Below are 24412 nucleotides of genomic sequence, written 5' to 3' on the forward strand. Positions count from 1 at the left end.
AAAGAGCGTGGTTGAGAGAGCAGAAGAGGGTGTTTTGAAATGGTTTGGGCACATGGAGAGAATGAGTGAGGAAAGATTGACCAAGAGGATATATGTGTCGGAGGTGGAGGGAACGAGGAGAAGAGGGAGACCAAATTGGAGGTGGAAAGATGGAGTGAAAAAGATTTTGTGTGATCGGGGCCTGAACATGCAGGAGGGTGAAAGGAGGGCAAGGAATAGAGTGAATTGGAGCGATGTGGTATACCGGGGTTGACGTGCTGTCAGTGGATTGAATCAGGGCATGTGAAGCGTCTGGGGTAAACCATGGAAAGCTGTGTAGGTATGTATATTTGCGTGTGTGGACGTATGTATATACATGTGTATGGGGGTGGGTTGGGCCATTTCTTTCGTCTGTTTCCTTGCGCTACCTCGCAAACGCGGGAGACAGCGGCAAAAAAAAAAAAAAAAAAAAAAAAAAAAAAAAAATATATATATATATATATATATATATATATATATATATATATATATATGGGCTATTCTTTCGGCCGTTTCCTTGCGCTACCTCGCTAACGCGGGAGACAGCGATAAATCATAATGAAAAATATAATATATATATATATATATATATATATATATATATATATATATATATATATATATATATATATATATATATATATGTGTGTGTGTGTGTGTGTGTGTGTGTGTGTGTGTGTGTGCACTTGTAGAAGCGGTGTTACTGGACTCTGCCCTGCGAGCGACAGGTCCCTGCGACGGAGAGGAGTACAGGAGTCTCGTCAGGGTTGGTTTACTAAAATGGAGTCCATCATTTCTCAGTTGCTGCGTGGAGTGTAGCCTGGAGGCTACAAGTGCCCCATAAATGGAATCCTGGAGTTATGTAAACAGTACTGACACTAATCTACATACTAATGATGATGTGTGTGTGTGTGTGTGTGTGTGTGTGTGTGTGTGTGTGTGTGTGTGGAAAAAATTCAAGGCCGTCATTAGTGTAGAAGTGTAGATAAGGGTTCTATGAAGATGAAGGTATAGTGAAGAAACGTTTGTTGAACATAGTTTGGTGAAGATAAAGATATAATAGTGATAACGTTTGCAGTGAAGGTGCTGTGAAAAAGTCTAGTATTGACGAGGTTACAGTGTAGTAGGGTGAGGACGCAAGGAAGACGCAAGATAGTGAAGATGCAGATGAGTGAAGATGTGGGTGTAGTGAAGATCCCTAATATGATCCTAGCTAGGTTCAAGGCCGGCTGCAGGTCAGACGAAGAAGCTGATGGTAATGATAATAATAGTCATAGTGTGTCTTCTCACCATACTGAACTTACAGGTGTGTTATCACATGGCTTCTCATATACGTGCATGTCTACCTGTGTGTACTATATTGTATGTGATTACCATTCGTTTGTTACTGGGTGGAGTTATACTCCCGTGTTGCCTCGTCTCATAGCCTTGTATAGATTTACTATGTACTTACTCAAGTCTCCGCCAGGTACCCATTTATCGACCAGCCCCAAGGGAAGGATAAACACTTGGGCTGTGTGTGTGGGCCGACTCCGGGTGGGCTTGCGTGCTGAATCATGCTATGGTCAGTAACGCTAATTATCATACCACTGTGTGTATGTATGTATGTATGTATGTATGTATGTGTTAATACATGCAAGGTTGTTTGGGCGTGGCTACAGCAACTCTAGCCTGGATCAGTAGGTGTGGGGGGCAGCCTGAGTAGCGTAAGTCGCTGAGGAGCCCACATGAGACAGATGGAGTCAAGCGACCTGTCACCACACACACATGTCCGGCAGGTGCTGCAGTCTTGCCCTGGACCCAGGTCAAGTATGTGAACCTGTAGTGCCACCAGTTCAAGATAAGGGGAGACTACCTGTGGTGCCACCAGTTCATGATCAGGGGAGACTACCTGTGGTGCCACCAGTTCAGGATCAGGGGAGACTACCTGTGGTGCCACCAGTTCATGATCAGGGGAGACTACCTGTGGTGCCACCAGTTCAAGATCAGGGGAGACTACCTGTGGTGCCACCAGTTCAAGATCAGGGGAGACTACCTGTGGTGCCACCAGTTCATGATCAGGGGAGACTACCTGTGGTGCCACCAGTTCAAGATCACGGGAGACTACCTGTTGTGCCACCAGTTCAAGATCAGGGGAGACTACCTGTGGTGCCACCAGTTCAAGATCAGGGGAGACTACCTGTGGTGCCACCAGTTCAAGATCAGGGGAGACTACCTGTTGTGCCACCAGTTCAAGATCAGGGGAGACTACCTGTGGTGCCACCAGTTCAAGATCAGGGGAGACTACCTGTGGTGCCACCAGTTCAAGATCAGGGGAGACTACCTGTGGTGCCACCAGTTCAAGATCAGGGGAGACTACCTGTGTTGCCACCAGTTCAAGATCAGCGGAGACTACCTGTGGTGCCACCAGTTCTAGATCAGGGGAGACTACCTGTGGTGCCACCAGTTCATGATCAGGGGAGACTACCTGTGGTGCCACCAGTTCATGATCAGGGGAGACTACCTATGGTGCCACCAGTTCATGATCAGGGGAGACTACCTGTGGTGCCACCAGTTCAAGATCAGGGGAGACTACCTGTTGTGCCACCAGTTCAAGATCAGGGGAGACTACCTGTGGTGCCACCAGTTCATGATCAGGGGAGACTACCTGTGGTGCCACCAGTTCATGATCAGGGGAGACTACCTGTGGTGCCACCAGTTCAAGATCAGGGGAGACTACCTGTTGTGCCACCAGTTCAAGATCAGGGGAGACTACCCGTGGTGCCACCAGTTCATGATCAGGGGAGACTACCTGTGGTGCCACCAGTTCATGATCAGGGGAGACTACCTGTGGTGCCACCAGTTCAAGATCAGGGTAGACTACCTGTGGTGCCACCAGTTCAAGATCAGGGGAGACTACCTGTTGTGCCACCAGTTCAAGATAAGGGGAGACTACCTGTGGTGCCACCAGTTCAAGATCACGGGAGACTACCTGTTGTGCCACCAGTTCAAGATCAGGGGAGACTACCTGTGGTGCCACCAGTTCAAGATCAGGGGAGACTACCTGTGGTGCCACCAGTTCATGATCAGGGAAGACTACCTGTGGTGCCACCAGTTCAAGACCAGGGGAGACCACCTGTGGTGCCACCAGTTCAGGATCAGGGGAGACTACCTGTGGTGCCACCAGTTCAAGATCAGGGGAGACTACCTGTGGTGCCACCAGTTCATGATCAGGGGAGACTACCTGTGTTGCCACCAGTTCAAGATCAGGGGAGACTACCTGTGGTGCCACCAGTTCTAGATCAGGGGAGACTACCTGTGGTGCCACCAGTTCATGATCAGGGGAGACTACCTGTGGTGCCACCAGTTCATGATCAGGGGAGACTACCTGTGGTGCCACCAGTTCAGGATCAGGGGAGACTACCTGTGGTGCCACCAGTTCAAGATCAGGGGAGACTACCTGTTGTGCCACCAGTTCAAGATCAGGGGAGACTACCTGTGGTGCCACCAGTTCATGATCAGGGGAGACTACCTGTGGTGCCACCAGTTCATGATCAGGGGAGACTACCTGTGGTGCCACCAGTTCAAGATCAGGGGAGACTACCTGTTGTGCCACCAGTTCAAGATCAGGGGAGACTACCTGTGGTGCCACCAGTTCATGATCAGGGGAGACTACCTGTGGTGCCACCAGTTCATGATCAGGGGAGACTACCTGTGGTGCCACCAGTTCAAGATCAGGGTAGACTACCTGTGGTGCCACCAGTTCATGTACAGGGGAGACTACCTGTTGTGCCACCAGTTCAAGATAAGGGGAGACTACCTGTTGTGCCACCAGTTCAATATCAGGGGAGACTACCTGTGGTGCCACCAGTTCATGATCAGGGAAGACTACCTGTGGTGCCACCAGTTCAAGACCAGGGGAGACTACCTGTGGTGCCACCAGTTCATGATCAGGGGAGACTACCTGTGGTGCCACCAGTTCATGATCAGGGGAGACTACCTGTGGTGCCACCAGTTCAAGATCAGGGGAGACTACCTTTGGTGCCACCAGTTCATGATCAGGGGAGACTACCTGTTGTGCCACCAGTTCCAGATCAGGGGAGACTACCTGTGGTGCCACCAGTTCAAGATCAGGGGAGACTACCCGTGGTGCCACCAGTTCATGATCAGGGCAGACTACCTGTGGTGCCACCAGTTCAAGATCAGGGGAGACTACCTGTTGTGCCACCAGTTCAAGATCAGGGGAGACTACCAGTGGTGCCACCAGTTCATGATCAGGGGAGACTACCTGTGGTGCCACCAGTTCAAGATCAGGGGAGACTACCTGTGGTGCCACCAGTTCAAGATCAGGGGAGACTACTGAAAAAACTAACACCATTTCCTGTGTCATTAAATCTCAGCGCAACAGGAGTGTTGCTGACTTCAGTTCGCACTGTTATAGAAATTAGTTATGTCTTTAGCTTACAACACGATAGGATGTTGTGGTGTCCTAAGCATCGTACGCCGTAGGACGTTGGTGTGTTTTGAGCTCACAATAGTGTAGGATTATTGTATGCTCCCGAGAGTGAGTGTGGTTGTGAGGGGACAGGTTTGGGCAGAACTGGTGTAAGTGTATCTCCCCAGACCCACACCAGCCACTGAGCTTAGTAACCGGATGATGCATGTCCTCATGTCCTGGAATTACATACACTATATAGTTCTCACATTTATTTTTCTATCAAAAACAGTTTACAGATTTTTTTTCGTACTGAGCTGTGCAGAGATGAGTGAGCCGCCTGACATGTCTGATGTCTGGCCTAACTCGTCCGTGGTAGTGGGTGTACGTGCTCAAGGTCTCTCGTACAGGCCGACGGACTTAGTCGACGTGTTTTGCTTGTGGGCACAGAACGACCGGATGTATGTGAGGAAGATGAACATTGGTACCTCTAGCTCAAGGATGCACACCAGTAAAAAAGGAACATTTGCAAGACTTGTTATGTAAAGTAAAACTGTCACATGCGAATGCAGTGTTGGATGTCCGCGCCAGTGGATCTGCTAGAAATGTTTAGCCTGCATGACGAGAACAACTCGAACCTCAAATGTTAATCCGAACATTTTGCATGGCGAGAACAACTTGACCCTCATGTGTTAATCCGAACATTTTGCATGGCGAGAACAACTTGATCCTCAAGTGTTAATCCGAACACAGGATGGCGAGAATAAGTTGACCCTCAAATGCATATCCGAAAGCTTTGCATGACGAGAACAAGTTGACCTTCAAGTTCAGAATGTTCCGAACGTGGCGCATATACATTCTAGACACAGATGAAAACCATAAGCTTGTACTTACCCAAAGAACGAGCCTCATGTTGAAATCCCTGGCGAAGGTGTGACTAGACGAGTGCCGGCACGAGTGGTGATCCTGCAGGAGGAGCTGCTGGCACCAGACGGTTGTGGGGCGGTCCGTGTGCCCGGGATCCTGGCCGCCTCAACACTGGTCAGGCCGCTGCCGACACTTGACAGTTTATCACGATGGATTTCCTGTTTTCTGTCGTCATTAGGTTACACTGGTGACTTATTCAATGCCTCGGAATGTCCTTACGCTGTCCCACTTTCATCATTCTGAGCACTGAGCTGACCTGTACGCTATATTGTTTCCTTATCGTCCACTGAAACTCATCACTTGCTCACACACACGATCAACATATTTCTTCCACGGGTGGAACCTGGAAGGATAGATAGATTACATGTAGCTATACACTGAAAAGGTTTGATGGTTTATAGTTACACGCTGGAAAAGAAATGGATTATAGTAAGAGACTGGAAGAAGGGATAGATTACAGTTACAAACTGGAATGATAGATATATTTCAGTTATAGACTGGAAGGATAGACGGTTATATTTTTAAACTAGAAGGACAGATGAATCATAGGTAGAAACTGCAAGGCTAGGTAGATAATAGTTACAGACTGAAGGGATGGTTGCTTTATAGCTACAAGCTGCTGGGACAGATGGAATATACAGGTACAGATTAGACAATTATTTATGACTATTTTCTATCACAAAATGATGTTGCCCTAATGATTATCAGTACCATGTCATACCTTTGAAATACCAGTATCAGTACACTCAAGTATTACATTGATAACAACGTGAGAAGTATCACCGTGTATGGACGCTAACTGCAACCCTGAGACAGATTACCGTCCCCCTGGTGAGGCCAGAGGAAGTGACGGCCGCCAGAACCACTTGTACGTTAAGAGGAAACGTTGTTGTTTACTGGGAATTTCTGAGAATAGAAGGAAGGAGGAATGTTGGAACAAGGTCTGCCCGGGTGTCCTTGCCCCGTGGCCAGGCTGCGGGGCCGAGGCTGGGAACTCCAGTTGGATGAATGTGACAGCCACAAAAGGTGCACCGCCGTATGTATGTTACGTGATCCATCTCGTGAGACGCCAACGGAGGCGAAAATGATGATCGACAGACGAACGCGGTGGAGAGAATATTATAAGATCTAACAAATGAACGAGTCGAGGGGATGGAGCAGAAGTGAGTTGACGATGATAATGTTCATTGGATGTGTCAACTCAGACCTTGGAGGTGGGGAGAAGCTAAATGGGAAAAATTTCTCGGAGGCGTAGCTGAAGGAGGAGTGGAGGAGAGGCTGACGCTGAATGTCAGAGGTCCTTCAGAACTCTAGGAAATCAGCAGCGTCACCAGTAAACAAAATGATGATGAAGCACTTATTGAACTCGAACTCGCGTGTAGTGGATAAACGAACAAAGGTCGTCCAACAAATCTTATCCAGTGAAGGACAGGCATGGCAGGGTTGGCAGGAGGGAGGTGAGCGAGGAAGGCACGTACGATGGTGGTGTTGGTGGAGTCTCGTCTGGTAGTACGGGCGGGGAGTGCCTCCCGCCCTTCACCAGCCGCTGCCAACAGCCTAGGAGTCCTGGAGATCTACCTAGCTTGACGTGGCTGAGTAGGGCCACTCCCTACTTAAAAGGGAAAGTTGAACTTGAGGTAGACCAGATGTAAGGTGTGTTAACAGTTACGATTTATCTTCCCATGTTGTGTATACTGAGACAAGGAGACGTTGTTACCTTCAGCTGTACAAGACATCATTCTGCTGTCAACCCTCATCTATAATGAAGCAGCCACACGAGACATCATTCAGCTGTCAACCCTCATCTATGATGAGACAGAGATACTCTTCCTGGCAAGGAACGCTTCTCAAGGGTCAACAGGAGTTGGAGAAGTGCGGCATAAATGCAGAGACCATAACCTGACCTAGGCAGACATTACCGATGCCCGGGGCCAGGAAGCGACTTTAGACACACACACACACACACACACACACACACACACACACACACACACACACACACACACACACACACGACCACTGGAACACGACGGACATGACACTAGACGACGGTGTCAACTGGACACGAGGTCACTGGTCAAGCCTCCGTGGTGAGGAGGGGCGGGATGAACACTTTACCACAAGAGCCCAACAGTTGACCATCGGGAGTGACCCGCAAGAACGGACGGTCGAGTCTCACACACTGTTCAGCTGCCCTCGTGGCCTCCCTCTTCCAGTCCTGCACCTCTGAGGTATAAAGCAAAGCTCTACAGTTTGTGTTACTTCGCTGAGCGTTACTTAACTCCTCATATTTTCATCATTTATATAACTTCTTCAAGGTCTGCAGTAGGCGGGGCCACTCAGGTGGCGGGGGGCGAGGCCACAAGTAAGCTGTTCACATAGTTTATGGAGTTTATGAGTTTTGATATCATTTACCTGATGGAACTCCGCCATCTGTTTCTTTAGTATAGTAACTAAGGCTACCTCTGCTTAACCCAGTAAATTCACAAATAACTTTTAATTGTCTCAGTCCTCACCAAATCTCACACAGTTTAAGCAAATGCCACCAGTGTTGAGACAAAATACGAATTTTTTAGTCGTAATATCTACTAACGTATCAATATTTATCCTTTAAACCTAAAAATCTATATCATTATAGGCCTGAAAATCCAACAGATATCTTTGTGAACGTCAACCCCGTCAATATCCTTTGTTCCAGGTCGAAAGAATATTTTTCTTCTCCCTTGTGCAGTGGGCTATGAAAAACAGAAATATCAGACAGTCATTATAGTGACATTTTCCATGAAGTGAAACAATGAAAGGAATGATATGTGTATCACAAGACAGATTGTATACCTCCTGTAGCAGGAGTGTTACACAGACCAACTCACGAGAGGCCTGGGCTCCGCCTCTGGACTCAACCCTTGCGGGCTGCTTGATAAATGGGTACCTGACGCAAACGCGGGAGACAGCGACAAAGTAGAAAAAAAAAAAAAAAAAAAAAAATATATATATATATATATATATATATATATATATATATATATATATATATATATATACAAAAATCAGCCACACACGTGCTTCACATGATCCACAGAAGACATCGAACTGGATCGTATTGAAATATAGACTCTGAGGTCGTGACACTTTGGGGGGAGGGTTACCCACGCTGGTGAACCTTGTAGGTACCTCAGTCTTGTAAATTAATTCATATGTTATGGCGCATAAACATATGTATGTGTGTGTGTGTGTGTGTGTGTGTGTGTGCCGCTAACCGCTGGGAACACCACAAGCAGGACCCTCCTTCCCCGTCCTTGTAGCAGCCTACACAAATATTCTCTGCCACGTATAAATCATACGAGGAGCAGGACGTGCAAGGCCCTTGAAAAAAATTATATTTACCCCCAGAGACTCGACTGATATATTGTCGGCGAGAGGGAATCGTGAGGAGGAGACCTCAGTGAGCCGAGGGGAGGACCCTGTTGCCTGGGATTTTGTCCAGGTGTATTTTATTGGTCGTGGAGGAAGTCCTTGTGTGGGTAAAACATGGGTGCACGTCGCTCTGACACGCCCCGCCTGCCACTCACCACCTTCCTCCTCCTCCTCCTCCTCCTGTTGGTGCTACCGCTGCTTCCATACACAGTCTTCTTCCTGCTGATGTTGCTGCTGCTCTAGTTTGCCTGAACTGAACTGAACTGAACTGAACTTTTTCACAATATTCTTCCTGTTCTTGTTCCTGCTGCTGTTATTTCTGCTGTTGATAAATGCTATGCTGGTTTTTCCCCTCCCTGAAACCTCCACATGCTCGTATTATCCATCCATCACGTTTTTGATGTCACTGTTTGTGTCTACTGTTATTGCTACTGCTCCAGGTCCTGCTGCTGCCACTGTGCCTACTGTTACTGCTGCTGTACCTCTCTTACCTCCAGTCATAATTCCTCTCACTCTTACTGCCTACCTCCCTGTTACCCCCAGGTGCTACCCCCCCTCCCTGTTACCCCAGGTGTTACCTCTCTCCCTGTTACCCCCAGGTGCTACCTCCCTCCCTGTTACTCCAGGAGCTACCTCCCTCCATGTTACCCCAGGTGTTACCTCTCTCCCTGTTACCCCGGGTGCTGGTGCTACAATATCATACAGCTCACCACATACCACACAGCTCACCACATACCACACAGCTCACCACGTGCCACACAGCTCACCACGTACCACACAGCTAACCGCGTACCACACAGCTCACCACGTACCACACAGTTCACCGCATTCCACACCGCTCACCACGTACCACACAGCTCACCACATCCCACACAGACCATCGCACTGCTCACCACATCCCACACAGCTCACTAAGTACCACACAGCTCACCACGTACTGAGCAGCTCACCACATCCCACACAGCTCACCACGTACCACACAGCTCACCACGTACCATGTAGTTTTGCACCGTAAGTCATCATTTTGGCGTTGCAGCTGAAATTGGAATGTCTTTTCTGGTGTGACCTGGAGTCCTCGACCCAGAGTTTCAGGATTCCACTTGGTAAAAAAAAAAAAAAAAAAAATTCCATCATCATCATCATCATCATCATCATCATCATCATCATCATCACTACGATGTTAAACTTTGCCCCGCTCTTAACTGAACTTCAAGTTACCCGCAGATCAGGAATGCTTCGGCTGTGTCTTGGGTTAACGTGATGAAATCTTATTGAGAACAAGGGATACGCTTTTCGCCAGAGACCCGATGGTGTTATTATCGACTAGGTTACAAGGACATGGGGCCACACCACCACCGACCAAGGACCTCTTTTTTGACCTTGGCCAGATCCCAGACGGGTTCCCTCCCTCCCTCCTGCTCTCCCAGACCTCCTCCTTCCACCTGGGACAGGTCCACCTCTCGAGGAACCTCCCACTCTACTACCCTGTCGCCATCTCTATAGATCAGGAACGTAGGGTACTATTACCGTCAGCAGATAGCCTCGTCCGGGGCCAGGAGGTCTTCTTGTTATCGGGCCTCCCTTCCCAGGTACTCCCTCCAGCCTTCCAGACGTGCTGCATCTGTCGCATGCACTACTCCCTCCTCTCCCCTCCAAACCCCCAGCCTGGGGCGCCTCCTCCTCCCCCTACCTATTTCCCCAGTCTACTCCCACGCCTCCGGCAACCCGATCCACGGGTATATCCACCACCAGCACCTGCTACCTGCCTCGCCGCCAACTCCCTTGGCACCCCTGCTGCTCATCCAGACCCCCTGCACCCCCGTTGCCCATCCAGACCGCCTGGCATAATGCTGCCTATCTAGACTCCCTGGCACCCCTGCTACCCGCTCATTCCCCTCCCCTGGCACCCCAGATACCTACCCAGACCCCTCCCCTGGCACCCCTGCTACCCGTTCAGTCCCCTCCCATGGCATTCCAGATACCTACCCAGACCCCTCCCCTGGCACCCCAGATACCCACCAAGACCCCTCCCCTGGCACCCCAGATACCCACCCAGACCCCTCCCCTGGCACCCCAGCTACCCAACGGCCGACCTTGGCCTTCCTGGAGGAAACAAGTTGTGTTCGCCTCCCGTCCTGGCGTGTGTAACGAGAGACAGCTCTGCTTGTTTTTGCTTGGTCGCTTATGTAAGGACAGCTTATGCTCCTCAATCTTAGCTGCGCTGAGAGGCAGCTAAGACGCGAGCATTGCAGGTAAATGACAGAGTCGAATTTTGAAGTTTAGGTAAGAGAGAGAGAGATTGGGGCGTGCGGGCGGGCGTGGAGATCCTGCATCCAAACTGGGTGTTTTGTCCCAACATGACTGGTCGGTCCTTGCTGTCCTTGACGGAGGATGAGAGGTCCGTATACATTTGAATCCACAATTGCGGGTCAATGGTTCGAGTCTTCCCTGCGGTACATTCTATTAATAAAGCCAAGAGGAAAAAATATAAAAAAATACGCGATACCTCAAGGTGACGAATGAAGGTGACAACGACGTGGACTGTCGTGGTCCTGGACAGCAACAATGTACATGACGAAGACGACGACTTTGACTCTGACGCAGAAGACGACATCAGCGACCCACATAACGTCACATAACGTCACGTAACGTCACATATGGTCACGTAACGTCAACGATGACCTATTAAGACTTCGGAGACGACACATCACAGGACAACGAGTAACAAATACGACCATGTTGACGACCCTTACAACGACGATAGTTACGACTTCGATGACAAAGAAGAAGAAAACTACACCAGGGGCATCGATAATATCGACGCAAGAAATACGACTCGTGTCGCTGCGCCGTGAGTGGAGCAGACGTAGTTTTTCGTAGACGGTTTGAGAGAGTGGGAGGGAGTGGTCACCTGGCTGTGTGGGACGTGACAGAGTGTGTCACGACCTGCAGCAATGTTCACGATTCTGGGAAAATGTTTTTCTGTCACATGGGTATTGACGGGGGCGTTCAAGGTTGGTTGATGTACGTCAGTGTATCCGGCTGACAGTAATGCCTGAGTGTTTGTTCCCCTTCTGGTGTGGGAAATGTTCCAGTTAGGAAGTATGTGACATACTTACAGAGCTACATGTTGCTTCCTGAGGTATACTTCGAGGTACTACATCCTGCTACCTACGACATGTTTATATTTACTACATCCTGCTACCTACATGTTTATATTTACTACATCCTGCTACCTACGACATGTTTATATTTACTACATCCTGCTACCTACGACATGTTTATATTTACTACATCTTGCTACCTACGACATGTTTATATTTACTACATCCTGCTACCTACGACATGTCTATATTTACTACATCCTGCTACCTACGACATGTTTATATTTACTACATCCTGCTACCTACGACATGTTTATATTTACTACATCCTGCTACCTACGACATGTTTATGTTTACTACATCCTGCTACCTACGACATGTTTATATTTACTACATCCTGCTACCTACGACATGTTTATATTTACTACATCCTGCTACCTACGACATGTTTATATTTACTACATCCTGCTACCTACGACATGTTTATATTTACTACATCCTGCTACCTACGACATGTTTATGTTTACTACATCCTGCTACCTACGACATGTTTATATTTACTACATCCTGCTACCTACGACATGTTTATATTTACTACATCCTGCTACCTACGACATGTTTATGTTTACTACATCCTGCTACCTACGACATGCTTCTACCTCCCACAAGCTACTTCCACCAGCCACGTACAACAGACCTCCTGCCACATACAACGGACCACCTACCACATACAACAGACCACCTGCCACATACAACAGACCACCTGCCACATACAACGGACCACCTACCACATACAACAGACCACCTGCCATATACAACAGACCACCTGCCACATACAACAGACCACCTGCCACATACAACAGACCACTTGCCACATACAACAGACCACCTGCCATATACAACAGACCTCCTGCCACATACAGCAGACCACCTGCCACATACAACAGACCACCTGCCATATACAACAGACTACCTGCCACATACAACGGACCACCTACCACATACAACAGACCACCTGCCATACACAACAGACCACCTGCCTCATACAACAGACCACCTGCCAAATACAACAGACCACTTGCCACATACAACAGACCACCTGCCATATACAACAGACCTCCTGCCACATACAGCAGACCACCTGCCACATACAGTAGGCCACCAGCTACACACAACATACCACCTACCACATACAACAGACCACCATCCATATACAATAGACCACTAACTACATAAACAGAAAACCTGCCTCTTACAATAGACCACCAGCTACACACAACATACCACCTACCACATACAACAGACCACCAGCCATATACAATAGACCACCAACTACATAAACAGAAAACCAGCCACATACAACAGACCACCAGCTACATACAACATACCATCTGCCACATACAACAGACCACCAGCCATATACAGTAGACCACCAGCTACATACAACATACCACCTACCACATACAACAGACCACCAGCCACGTACAACAGACCACCTGCCACATACAACAGACCACTTGCCTCACACAACAGACCACCTGCCATATACAACAGACCTCCTGCCACATACAGCAGACCACCTGCCACATACAGTAGACCACCAGCTACACACAACATACCACCTACCACATACAACAGACCACCTGCCACATGCAACAGACCACTTGCCTCACACAACAGACCACCTGCCATATACAACAGACCTCCTGCCACATACAGCAGACCACCTGCCACATACAGTAGACCACCAGCTACACACAACATACCACCTACCACATACAACAGACCACCTGCCACATACAACAGACCACCAGTCACATAGATCTGTGACAGACCCTTGTGATGAGTGAGGCATCTGAGGGTTTGGTCACCACCTCAGCAGGGTATTACTCGCAGCAGCAGTAGACCTGGACAATAACGAAAGTCAGAGACGATTGCTACACGTAATGCGAACTGTGAATGACGCCGACGGTCAGTGTGGGTCAGTGTCGGTGTAGATATAGGCCGGAAATACTTCCTTCCGTCAACAAATTTTACCTGATGTCATCGTTGTGGCTCACTGTGTGACCACACATACCTGCTGGCTGTCTCTTATGTGCTGACGAAAAAAGAAAAGACATCAGGAAATAGCTTTCATACCGATTCACAGCGAGTGACAGAAGGAGAAGGCAGTGTGATAGTGAGAGATAAAAGGCTGTGGCAGTATGTTAGCGGGTGACTGAAGGCAGGATGATAGTGAGGAAAAGATGGCTATGGTAGCATTATAGGGTGAAGGGAGGCAGTGTGGTAGTATGATGATAAGTGAAAGAATGCTGTGGCTGAGAGAGAAGAAAAGGTTGTGCCAGTATGATGATTAGCTAGAGAAGGCGGTGGGAGCATTCTAAAGAGGGAAGGAAGACAGTAGCATTACCATAACGAGTGAAAGAAGGAAGTGCAGTAAGACAACCAGTGAGAAAGAAAGAAGCAAGTAACAGTATGACGACGAGTGAGAGAAGGCAGTGGCAGTATGATAGCGAGAAAGAAATTAGGTAGAGACAATATGATAGCAAGTGAGAGAACATGATAGGAGTGATAGCAAGAGATAGAACAGATGAAATACGATAACGAATAAGAGGAAACACTGGGGATTGCTGATGATGATGCAGATAACACATATCATTGTTATAGCTCGTGAAGATAACATATAACTTGGTGATATTTTGCTCATTAAACAGAGATATGATAGAGCCATCACGAATATACTCTTAGTAAGATCTTGCCTGTGTCTGCTCTGCGCAACGTAACGCTGGACTGCACATGTTCCTCCTGTAATTACCCTTGTGTACTGTACGAGGAGATGTGTTGTTGTGAAGAATGTAAGTCTTTTTCCTTCAAGAGTTAGAGGGTAGTTTGTTAACCATCTGGCAATGAGTATTATCCCTTTAGATAATGTAATGTTAGATTAGGCCCTTTTTGGATGATATGATGAGGGTACACTTTGTATATGTGCATATTTTCTGATAGATGATCTAGTGTGAATATTAGGTACTGTAATATAGCTTTCGTGTTAAGTATGACATAATCATGTATTATGACATATAGAATGCTCAGAACTTCAGTAATCCACAGAGGTAATATTATCGTATCCGTTTGTACATAACCATTCAGTTTCGTTTTTGACTCAAAAACCGGATTGATTCAGAAGTCTGAAGTTTGGAGAGGAACATTTCATGAGTGTCTCTGTCTCAGCCTTCACCTCTCTGAACCACATGTGATTTCCCCTGTGTACGCGTTTCCCTTCCCACGTCAATTCATATGTAAGACTTGAGAGGCAGACGAGGACTCACAAGTCTGGGAGAAGGTTTAAGGTCCCCGAGGAGTAAGGAGGAGTGAGGCTCAGTAGCCGCGGGTCTGCTTGATGCCGAGTGTGATCTGCTGCATGTGATATGATACTTATGGCTTATGTAGAACTAGTACAATATCGTGTGTGTATCTTGTGTGCTATCTGTAGCCTGTACCAAATATGCCACACACCATCCCGAGCCTCCTGCGTGTGTCCAGCGAACAGGTTTTGTATGAGAGGACACGTGGGGGGTCTTGAGGGAGTGGGTCAGCCTGACCACATTCTCACGGCCACATGAGAATGTAAATAACATGTGAATGAAGTGGTCGAGCCCCCCTGGAAGCACCAGTCCGGCCGGCAGGACCCGGCTGCACTTCTCTCCATGGCTGGCCTGCTTGGGTTGACTGAGCGCAACACTTGAGTGTTGGGTTGAAAATCACTGTGTCTTCGTCTTGTACTGGGGGTGTTGCGTATCATGTATTCTTGCTTGTCTTATACTGGGGGTGTTGCGTATCATGTATTCTTGCTTGTCTTATACTGGGGGTGTTGCGTATCATGTGTTCTTGCTTGTCTTGTACTGGGGGTGTTGCGTATCATGTGTTCTTATTTCGTTGTCATTATGTGGAGGTGATACATATTATGTTCACATTGATACCTTGTGGCTCTTGCATGCGATATATTCATGTTAAGATGATTTAATGTTTCAGTTTCCCAAATATTGACCACTGAGAGGAAGGGATATGAGGACGCCTTATCATGCCAGACACGGCTTCTGCAACTCGACCGCCAGGAACGGGTGGTGCATATCCCCAGCCATTGTCTCCTGGCCTATAAGGACAGGCATCCCAGCCCGTCACATTGATGACATTCTTCCTTATCACAATCATGTAAATGCCAGAGGAAGACATCAGGCCTTGCCGGAGGTGCTCACTGTATATCACTCGTGAAAACTTGGGCTCTGTGTCTTTGGGTTAAGATGGCTTCCTCCCCGAACTTGTCCAACTTCTTTGACTCGTCTAAAAGATTCCTCTTAAGTTCACAGTCCAGTGTCGTTAACCTTGTTGCTGTCTGCTGTGGCAATTGCTTTGTATGAATGAGGTATGTGAGCTCAAGAGATGTCTGTTGTAAATATTATGTTTGCAAGGTGAAGGTGAGCCCACAATATTATCTCTCAGGTCGTTTCTCTGTTAACTAAATGTTATTTGTATTAGACATTTGGTGGTTAGAATAGTAATCCATCAAGAGCTTGTGTAAATCGTGTATCACTGTCCTGTAGTTCAGGCCAGTGATAGGCTCGGAAGAACTGACATTCTTCGGGAGTCATCTTTCTGTATTGGTCATCTCAGTGTCATGTAACGTTGGCTGGCATATGCTGCTTAACCCCGTAGAATAATGACAATACACAGTGATGTACAGTAATCCATGGAACGCAGTGGATGGGGTACGTTGGGTTCTGGTAAACACAGAAATGCTCTGTTCCATTAACATGGCCAACATTCACTTGCTCTTATATCCTCGCTACACGTCTCCTATGTCCCCGCTTTACGTCACCTGTTGTTATGATGTTTTACGTCACATACTGTTTTTTTCTTTAGATATTGACCAAAATGGCACGGGGAAAATGTGCCTGATTCAAGGCCATTTAGGATGAAACGAAAAAGAGTAAAACAGGAAACTAATCAGGGCTCCGACCGTGTTTGTAAGTCTGACTCAAAGATACGTAAGAGGAAGAGTGAAAAGCGAAGGAGGGAAGAAAATTCCATAGCTTCGCTGGTATGTCCATGCGTTACTTCACAGCAGTAGTGATTACCGTAAGTACCTTCCCATGGTCCATGATCATTACCCGGGTCTCATGGTGTGAAGGTGATACAAACAAGGAGTGAGGTAATTACAGAACCAGGATATCCTCGCCCAGCACCTACAAGTGAGACGTATATATAAAACTAGGGAGAACCACAATAACCTAGCTTAGTAATATGAGAGAACCATGATAACCTAACCTAGTCGCTATATGTGGGATGATAATATAACCAGAGACAACACGGATAACCTAGCTTCGTTAGTGCCTGAGAACCAGGATAGCCTTGCTTTAACTCCACAAAGAGAAAAATCGAGAACCAGAGAAAACCACTTTGAGCTAAGTTAGGGCTTATCAACTTCCTTACTATGTATAACAAAATGAACAAGGAAATGCAAAATGAAAATACAAATTGTTTAGAATAATGTTCATAACCCTTAAGACAGAGCCAACAGTAACCAGGATAAGCTGAATAAAACCAGTTATAACGAGTCTGTTCCAAGAACGATGATTACAAGCGCAACCGTTTCGAAAGACGAGCTGAATGAGGCCAAGACATGATGAAAAACTCGCATTGCATTATCCAAGCTTGTACCACAGTGGCAGGGGACGACCAATGGGGAACCTTTTAATACCAGAGAAGGGGGATGAAGAGACCTGTTATTTTCTAGATATTTAAAGATTAGGTGTACTGATTCTCTTGCAGCGGACCGAGAAGAACCATATTGGACCAACTACAAAGGTCTGATATAACCAAAGAAAAAAAAAAAAAGCTAGCTAAGACAATCCTAGCTTTGAAACCAAAAAAGAACTAGGTTCAACCAACCAAAGAACCTGTGAGAACCAAAAGGTACCAGACACAATCAACAACAGAACCATAAAGGAATGCAAACTGCAGCTGACAGCTGGGTCTCTTCCAAGCTTTGAGTGACACCACAAGAGGTCAGGAACATAGACCACCTTACGCGACAGGAACATAGAACATAGGTGTCAGGAACACTGAACATAGGTGTGGAGAGAAAATCAGGCGAAGTAAAGAACAATACCTCTGAAATTATTGTATCATAATTTTATCATTATTCATATTGTCTCTTTCTTGTTATTATTATTATTATTATTATTATTATTATTATTATTATTATTGTTATATTATTATTTATCATTATTAATATTTATCATTATTATAGTATCATTATATTATTATCATTATTATTATCATTATTGTTATTATTATTATTATTATTATTATTATTATTATTATTATTATTATTATTATTATTAATATTATTATTTTTATTATTATTATTATTATTATTAACAACGAAGGCACACGTAGTCAGTTGTAGATCTAAAGCGAAATAACAGTCAAGTTTGTTTTTAAACGTGTTTAAGGTGTTACTTCCAACTGCTCTTTTGGTAAATTATTCCCTACGTTAACATTGGCAGGACAACGCCTGCCAGCTTGTGTATGTCTATAACTAGGGGTGAAGGCAGACTGATCTTGTCTGAGACAGCTTCTTAGATCAGAACTCTGGAAGTCTATTATGATTTTGAGTGCTTACATTAGACCACGTCTTAACTTTTTTTTTTTAGGCTAAAAAAGCTTAGGTAGTCGAGAGGACCCTTATATAGGACATGTTTCTCAGTCCGAGAATCATGTGAGTCGCTCGAGTCCCCGTACCTCATGCGTTCTACGTCTCTCCTTCAGTAAGGCGACCTAAACTGAACCCGGTATTCAAGATGGTGACTCACCAGCGAACTGTTCAGAGTGAGGATTAGTTTCTTAGACTTGAATTCGAAGGCCCTGCCCATGAAGCCCAACTTTTATCGCCTTTCTTTATGCTGCTTGACTTACTGCTTCCTTAACTTTTGGTCATCAGAGATTATTACACCAAGATCTTTCACTTCAGTTCAACACAGTTCTTAGTGTATTAAGTCTTTGTGTCTTTAACTGCCGATGAACAGAACCTTTGAGAACCAGTTCAGATGAATTGGAGTTAGCTACAGAACAGTTGAGAACCAAGACGATTCAGCTACAACTAAGCCTAAGAACCAGAGACTATCAAGAGAAATCAGGTACAACCAACCACTGGACTTGAGTCAGTACCTAAAGTAAACAAGCATGAGTCAATACCTAGAGTAAGCAAGCACATTAGCCACAGAACCTTCCAGAACTAAGAGGAATCAGTTATAACTAGACGAACAACCCTTAAGAACCAAGAGGAACCAGGTATATCCAACCAGTGGACCTAAGTGGAATCAGGTATAGCCAACCAGTGGACGTAAGTGGAGACAGGTGCAACCAACCACTGAACTCAAGGGAACCAAAAGTGGCAAGGAACAACCAGTAGCAATCGGCAGAACCAAGAGAAAGGCATGTTCAACCAGCTACAAAACCTGATGAAGCCGTGAGAAATCAAGTTCAAACAGCTACACAGTCTGAAGGCACCAAGAGGAATGAAGAAATTACAAGCTACAGGACGTATTGAAACCAGGACGATCCAAGCATGACAGATAAACCGATAAAACCAAAAGAAATGAAACTCCTACTTACAAAGGCTATTAGAACCACAAGAAATGTAATAAGAGGAAACAAGTGAAACAAAAAAGTTGCTGTAGAAAATAAACATTGTGAAACACTGAACCTGATAAAACCAAGGTGACCCAAGGTACAGAACCTGATGGAACCAAGGTGACCCAAGGTACAGAACCTGATGGAACCAAGGTGACCCAAGGTACAGAACCTGATGGAACCAAGGTGACCCAAGGTACAGAACCTATGATGGAACCAAGTGACCCAAGGTACAGAACATGATGGAACCAAGGTGACCCAAGGGACTGAACCTGATGGAACCAAGGTGACCCAAGGTACAGAACATGATGGAACCAAGGTGACCCAAGGGACTGAACCTGATGGAACCAAGGTGACCCGAGGTACAGAACATGATGGAACCAAGGTGACCCAAGGGACTGAACCTGATGGAACCAAGGTGACCCAAAGTACTGAACCTGATAGAACCAAGATGACCCAAGGGACTGAACCTGATGGAACCAAGGTGACCCAAGGGACTGAACCTGATGGAACCAAGGTGACCCAAGGGACTGAACCTGATGGAACCAAGGTGACCCAAGGGACTGAACCTGATGGAACCAAGGTGACCCAAGGGACTGAACCTGATGGAACCAAGGTGACCCAAGGTACAGAACCTGATGGAACCAAGGTGACCCAAGGTACAGAACCTGATGGAACCAAGGTGACCCAAGGGACTGAACCTGATGGAACCAAGGTGACCCAAGGTACAGAACATGATGGAACCAAGGTGACCCAAGGTACAGAACATGATGGAACCAAGGTGACCCAAGGTACAGAACATGATGGAACCAAGGTGACCCAAGGGACTGAACCTGATGGAACCAAGGTGACCCAAGGGACTGAACCTGATGGAACCAAGGTGACCCAAGGTACAGAACATGATGGAACCAAGGTGACCCAAGGGACTGAACCTGATGGAACCAAGGTGACCCAAGGTACAGAACATGATGGAACCAAGGTGACCCAAGGTACAGAACATGATGGAACCAAGGTGACCCAAGGTACAGAACATGATGGAACCAAGGTGACCCAAGGTACAGAACCTGATGGAACCAAGGTGACCCAAGGTACAGAACATGATGGAACCAAGGTGACCCAAGGGACTGAACCTGATGGAACCAAGGTGACCCAAGGTACAGAACCTGATGGAACCAAGGTGACCCAAGGTACAGAACCTGATGGAACCAAGGTGACCCAAGGGACTGAACCTGATGGAACCAAGGTGACCCAAGGTACAGAACATGATGGAACCAAGGTGACCCAAGGGACTGAACCTGATGGAACCAAGGTGACCCAAGGTACAGAACCTGATGGAACCAAGGTGACCCAAGGTACAGAACCTGATGGAACCAAGGTGACCCAAGGTACAGAACCTGATGGAACCAAGGTGACCCAAGGGACTGAACCTGATGGAACCAAGGTGACCCAAGGTACAGAACATGATGGAACCAAGGTGACCCAAGGTACAGAACCTGATGGAACCAAGGTGACCCAAGGTACAGAACATGATGGAACCAAGGTGACCCAAGGTACAGAACATGATGGAACCAAGGTGACCCAAGGTACAGAACATGATGGAACCAAGGTGACCCAAGGGACTGAACCTGATGGAACCAAGGTGACCCAAGGTACAGAACATGATGGAACCAAGGTGACCCAAGGGACTGAACCTGATGGAACCAAGGTGACCCAAGGTACAGAACCTGATGGAACCAAGGTGACCCAAGGTACAGAACCTGATGGAACCAAGGTGACCCAAGGTACAGAACCTGATGGAACCAAGGTGACCCAAGGTACAGAACATGATGGAACCAAGGTGACCCAAGGGACTGAACCTGATGGAACCAAGGTGACCCAAGGTACAGAACCTGATGGAACCAAGGTGACCCAAGGTACAGAACATGATGGAACCAAGGTGACCCAAGGTACAGAACATGATGGAACCAAGGTGACCCAAGGTACAGAACATGATGGAACCAAGGTGACCCAAGGTACAGAACATGATGGAACCAAGGTGACCCAAGGGACTGAACCTGATGGAACCAAGGTGACCCAAGGGACTGAACCTGATGGAACCAAGGTGACCCAAGGTACAGAACATGATGGAACCAAGGTGACCCAAGGGACTGAACCTGATGGAACCAAGGTGACCCAAGGGACTGAACCTGATGGAACCAAGGTGACCCAAGGTACAGAACATGATGGAACCAAGGTGACCCAAGGTACAGAACATGATGGAACCAAGGTGACCCAAGGTACAGAACATGATGGAACCAAGGTGACCCAAGGTACAGAACATGATGGAACCAAGGTGACCCAAGGGACTGAACCTGATGGAACCAAGGTGACCCAAGGGACTGAACCTGATGGAACCAAGGTGACCCAAGGTACAGAACCTGATGGAACCAAGGTGACCCAAGGGACTGAACCTGATGGAACCAAGGTGACCCAAGGTACAGAACATGATGGAACCAAGGTGACCCAAGGTACAGAACATGATGGAACCAAGGTGACCCAAGGGACTGAACCTGATGGAACCAAGGTGACCCAAGGGACTGAACCTGATGGAACCAAGGTGACCCAAGGTACAGAACCTGATGGAACCAAGGTGACCCAAGGTACAGAACATGATGGAACCAAGGTGACCCAAGGTACAGAACATGATGGAACCAAGGTGACCCAAGGTACAGAACATGATGGAACCAAGGTGACCCAAGGTACAGAACATGATGGAACCAAGGTGACCCAAGGGACTGAACCTGATGGAACCAAGGTGACCCAAGGGACTGAACCTGATGGAACCAAGGTGACCCAAGGGACTGAACCTGATGGAACCAAGGTGACCCAAGGTACAGAACATGATGGAACCAAGGTGACCCAAGGTACAGAACCTGATGGAACCAAGGTGACCCAAGGGACTGAACCTGATGGAACCAAGGTGACCCAAGGTACAGAACATGATGGAACCAAGGTGACCCAAGGTACAGAACATGATGGAACCAAGGTGACCCAAGGTACAGAACATGATGGAACCAAGGTGACCCAAGGTACAGAACATGATGGAACCAAGGTGACCCAAGGTACAGAACATGATGGAACCAAGGTGACCCAAGGTACAGAACATGATGGAACCAAGGTGACCCAAGGTACAGAACATGATGGAACCAAGGTGACCCAAGGTACAGAACATGATGGAACCAAGGTGACCCAAGGTACAGAACCTGATGGAACCAAGGTGACCCAAGGTACAGAACATGATGGAACCAAGGTGACCCAAGGTACAGAACATGATGGAACCAAGGTGACCCAAGGGACTGAACCTGATGGAACCAAGGTGACCCAAGGTACAGAACATGATGGAACCAAGGTGACCCAAGGTACAGAACATGATGGAACCAAGGTGACCCAAGGTACAGAACATGATGGAACCAAGGTGACCCAAGGTACAGAACATGATGGAACCAAGGTGACCCAAGGTACAGAACATGATGGAACCAAGGTGACCCAAGGTACAGAACATGATGGAACCAAGGTGACCCAAGGTACAGAACATGATGGAACCAAGGTGACCCAAGGGACTGAACCTGATGGAACCAAGGTGACCCAAGGTACAGAACATGATGGAACCAAGGTGACCCAAGGGACTGAACCTGATGGAACCAAGGTGACCCAAGGTACAGAACCTGATGGAACCAAGGTGACCCAAGGTACAGAACATGATGGAACCAAGGTGACCCAAGGGACTGAACCTGATGGAACCAAGGTGACCCAAGGTACAGAACATGATGGAACCAAGGTGACCCAAGGTACAGAACATGATGGAACCAAGGTGACCCAAGGGACTGAACCTGATGGAACCAAGGTGACCCAAGGTACAGAACATGATGGAACCAAGGTGACCCAAGGTACAGAACATGATGGAACCAAGGTGACCCAAGGGACTGAACCTGATGGAACCAAGGTGACCCAAGGTACAGAACCTGATGGAACCAAGGTGACCCAAGGTACAGAACCTGATGGAACCAAGGTGACCCAAGGTACAGAACATGATGGAACCAAGGTGACCCAAGGGACTGAACCTGATGGAACCAAGGTGACCCAAGGGACTGAACCTGATGGAACCAAGGTGACCCAAGGGACTGAACCTGATGGAACCAAGGTGACCCAAGGGACTGAACCTGATGGAACCAAGGTGACCCAAGGTACAGAACATGATGGAACCAAGGTGACCCAAGGTACAGAACATGATGGAACCAAGGTGACCCAAGGTACAGAACCTGATGGAACCAAGGTGACCCAAGGGACTGAACCTGATGGAACCAAGGTGACCCAAGGTACAGAACATGATGGAACCAAGGTGACCCAAGGTACAGAACATGATGGAACCAAGGTGACCCAAGGTACAGAACATGATGGAACCAAGGTGACCCAAGGGACTGAACCTGATGGAACCAAGGTGACCCAAGGTACAGAACATGATGGAACCAAGGTGACCCAAGGTACAGAACCTGATGGAACCAAGGTGACCCAAGGTACAGAACATGATGGAACCAAGGTGACCCAAGGGACTGAACCTGATGGAACCAAGGTGACCCAAGGGACTGAACCTGATGGAACCAAGGTGACCCAAGGTACAGAACCTGATGGAACCAAGGTGACCCAAGGGACTGAACCTGATGGAACCAAGGTGACCCAAGGGACTGAACCTGATGGAACCAAGGTGACCCAAGGGACTGAACCTGATGGAACCAAGGTGACCCAAGGTACAGAACCTGATGGAACCAAGGTGACCCAAGGGACTGAACCTGATGGAACCAAGGTG

General features: G+C 47.3%; 1 protein-coding gene across 3 annotated transcripts in view; it reads right to left on the reverse strand.

Annotated features, from left to right (window-relative positions):
* Nucleotides 1-24412, reverse strand: part of LOC139751410 (uncharacterized) — a 313203-nt gene that overhangs the window by 139275 nt on the left and 149516 nt on the right. For all 3 annotated transcript variants that reach the window (XM_071666799.1, XM_071666798.1, XM_071666797.1), the window contains one exon: nucleotides 5327-5702. In XM_071666799.1, coding sequence (XP_071522900.1) covers nucleotides 5327-5344 — 18 coding nt within the window. In that variant the 5' untranslated portion in view covers nucleotides 5345-5702. The remainder of the gene's footprint in view (nucleotides 1-5326; nucleotides 5703-24412) is intronic.

Source organism: Panulirus ornatus, chromosome 11 (genome assembly GCF_036320965.1).
Source record: "Panulirus ornatus isolate Po-2019 chromosome 11, ASM3632096v1, whole genome shotgun sequence".
NCBI classification, from domain to species: Eukaryota; Metazoa; Arthropoda; class Malacostraca; order Decapoda; family Palinuridae; genus Panulirus; species Panulirus ornatus.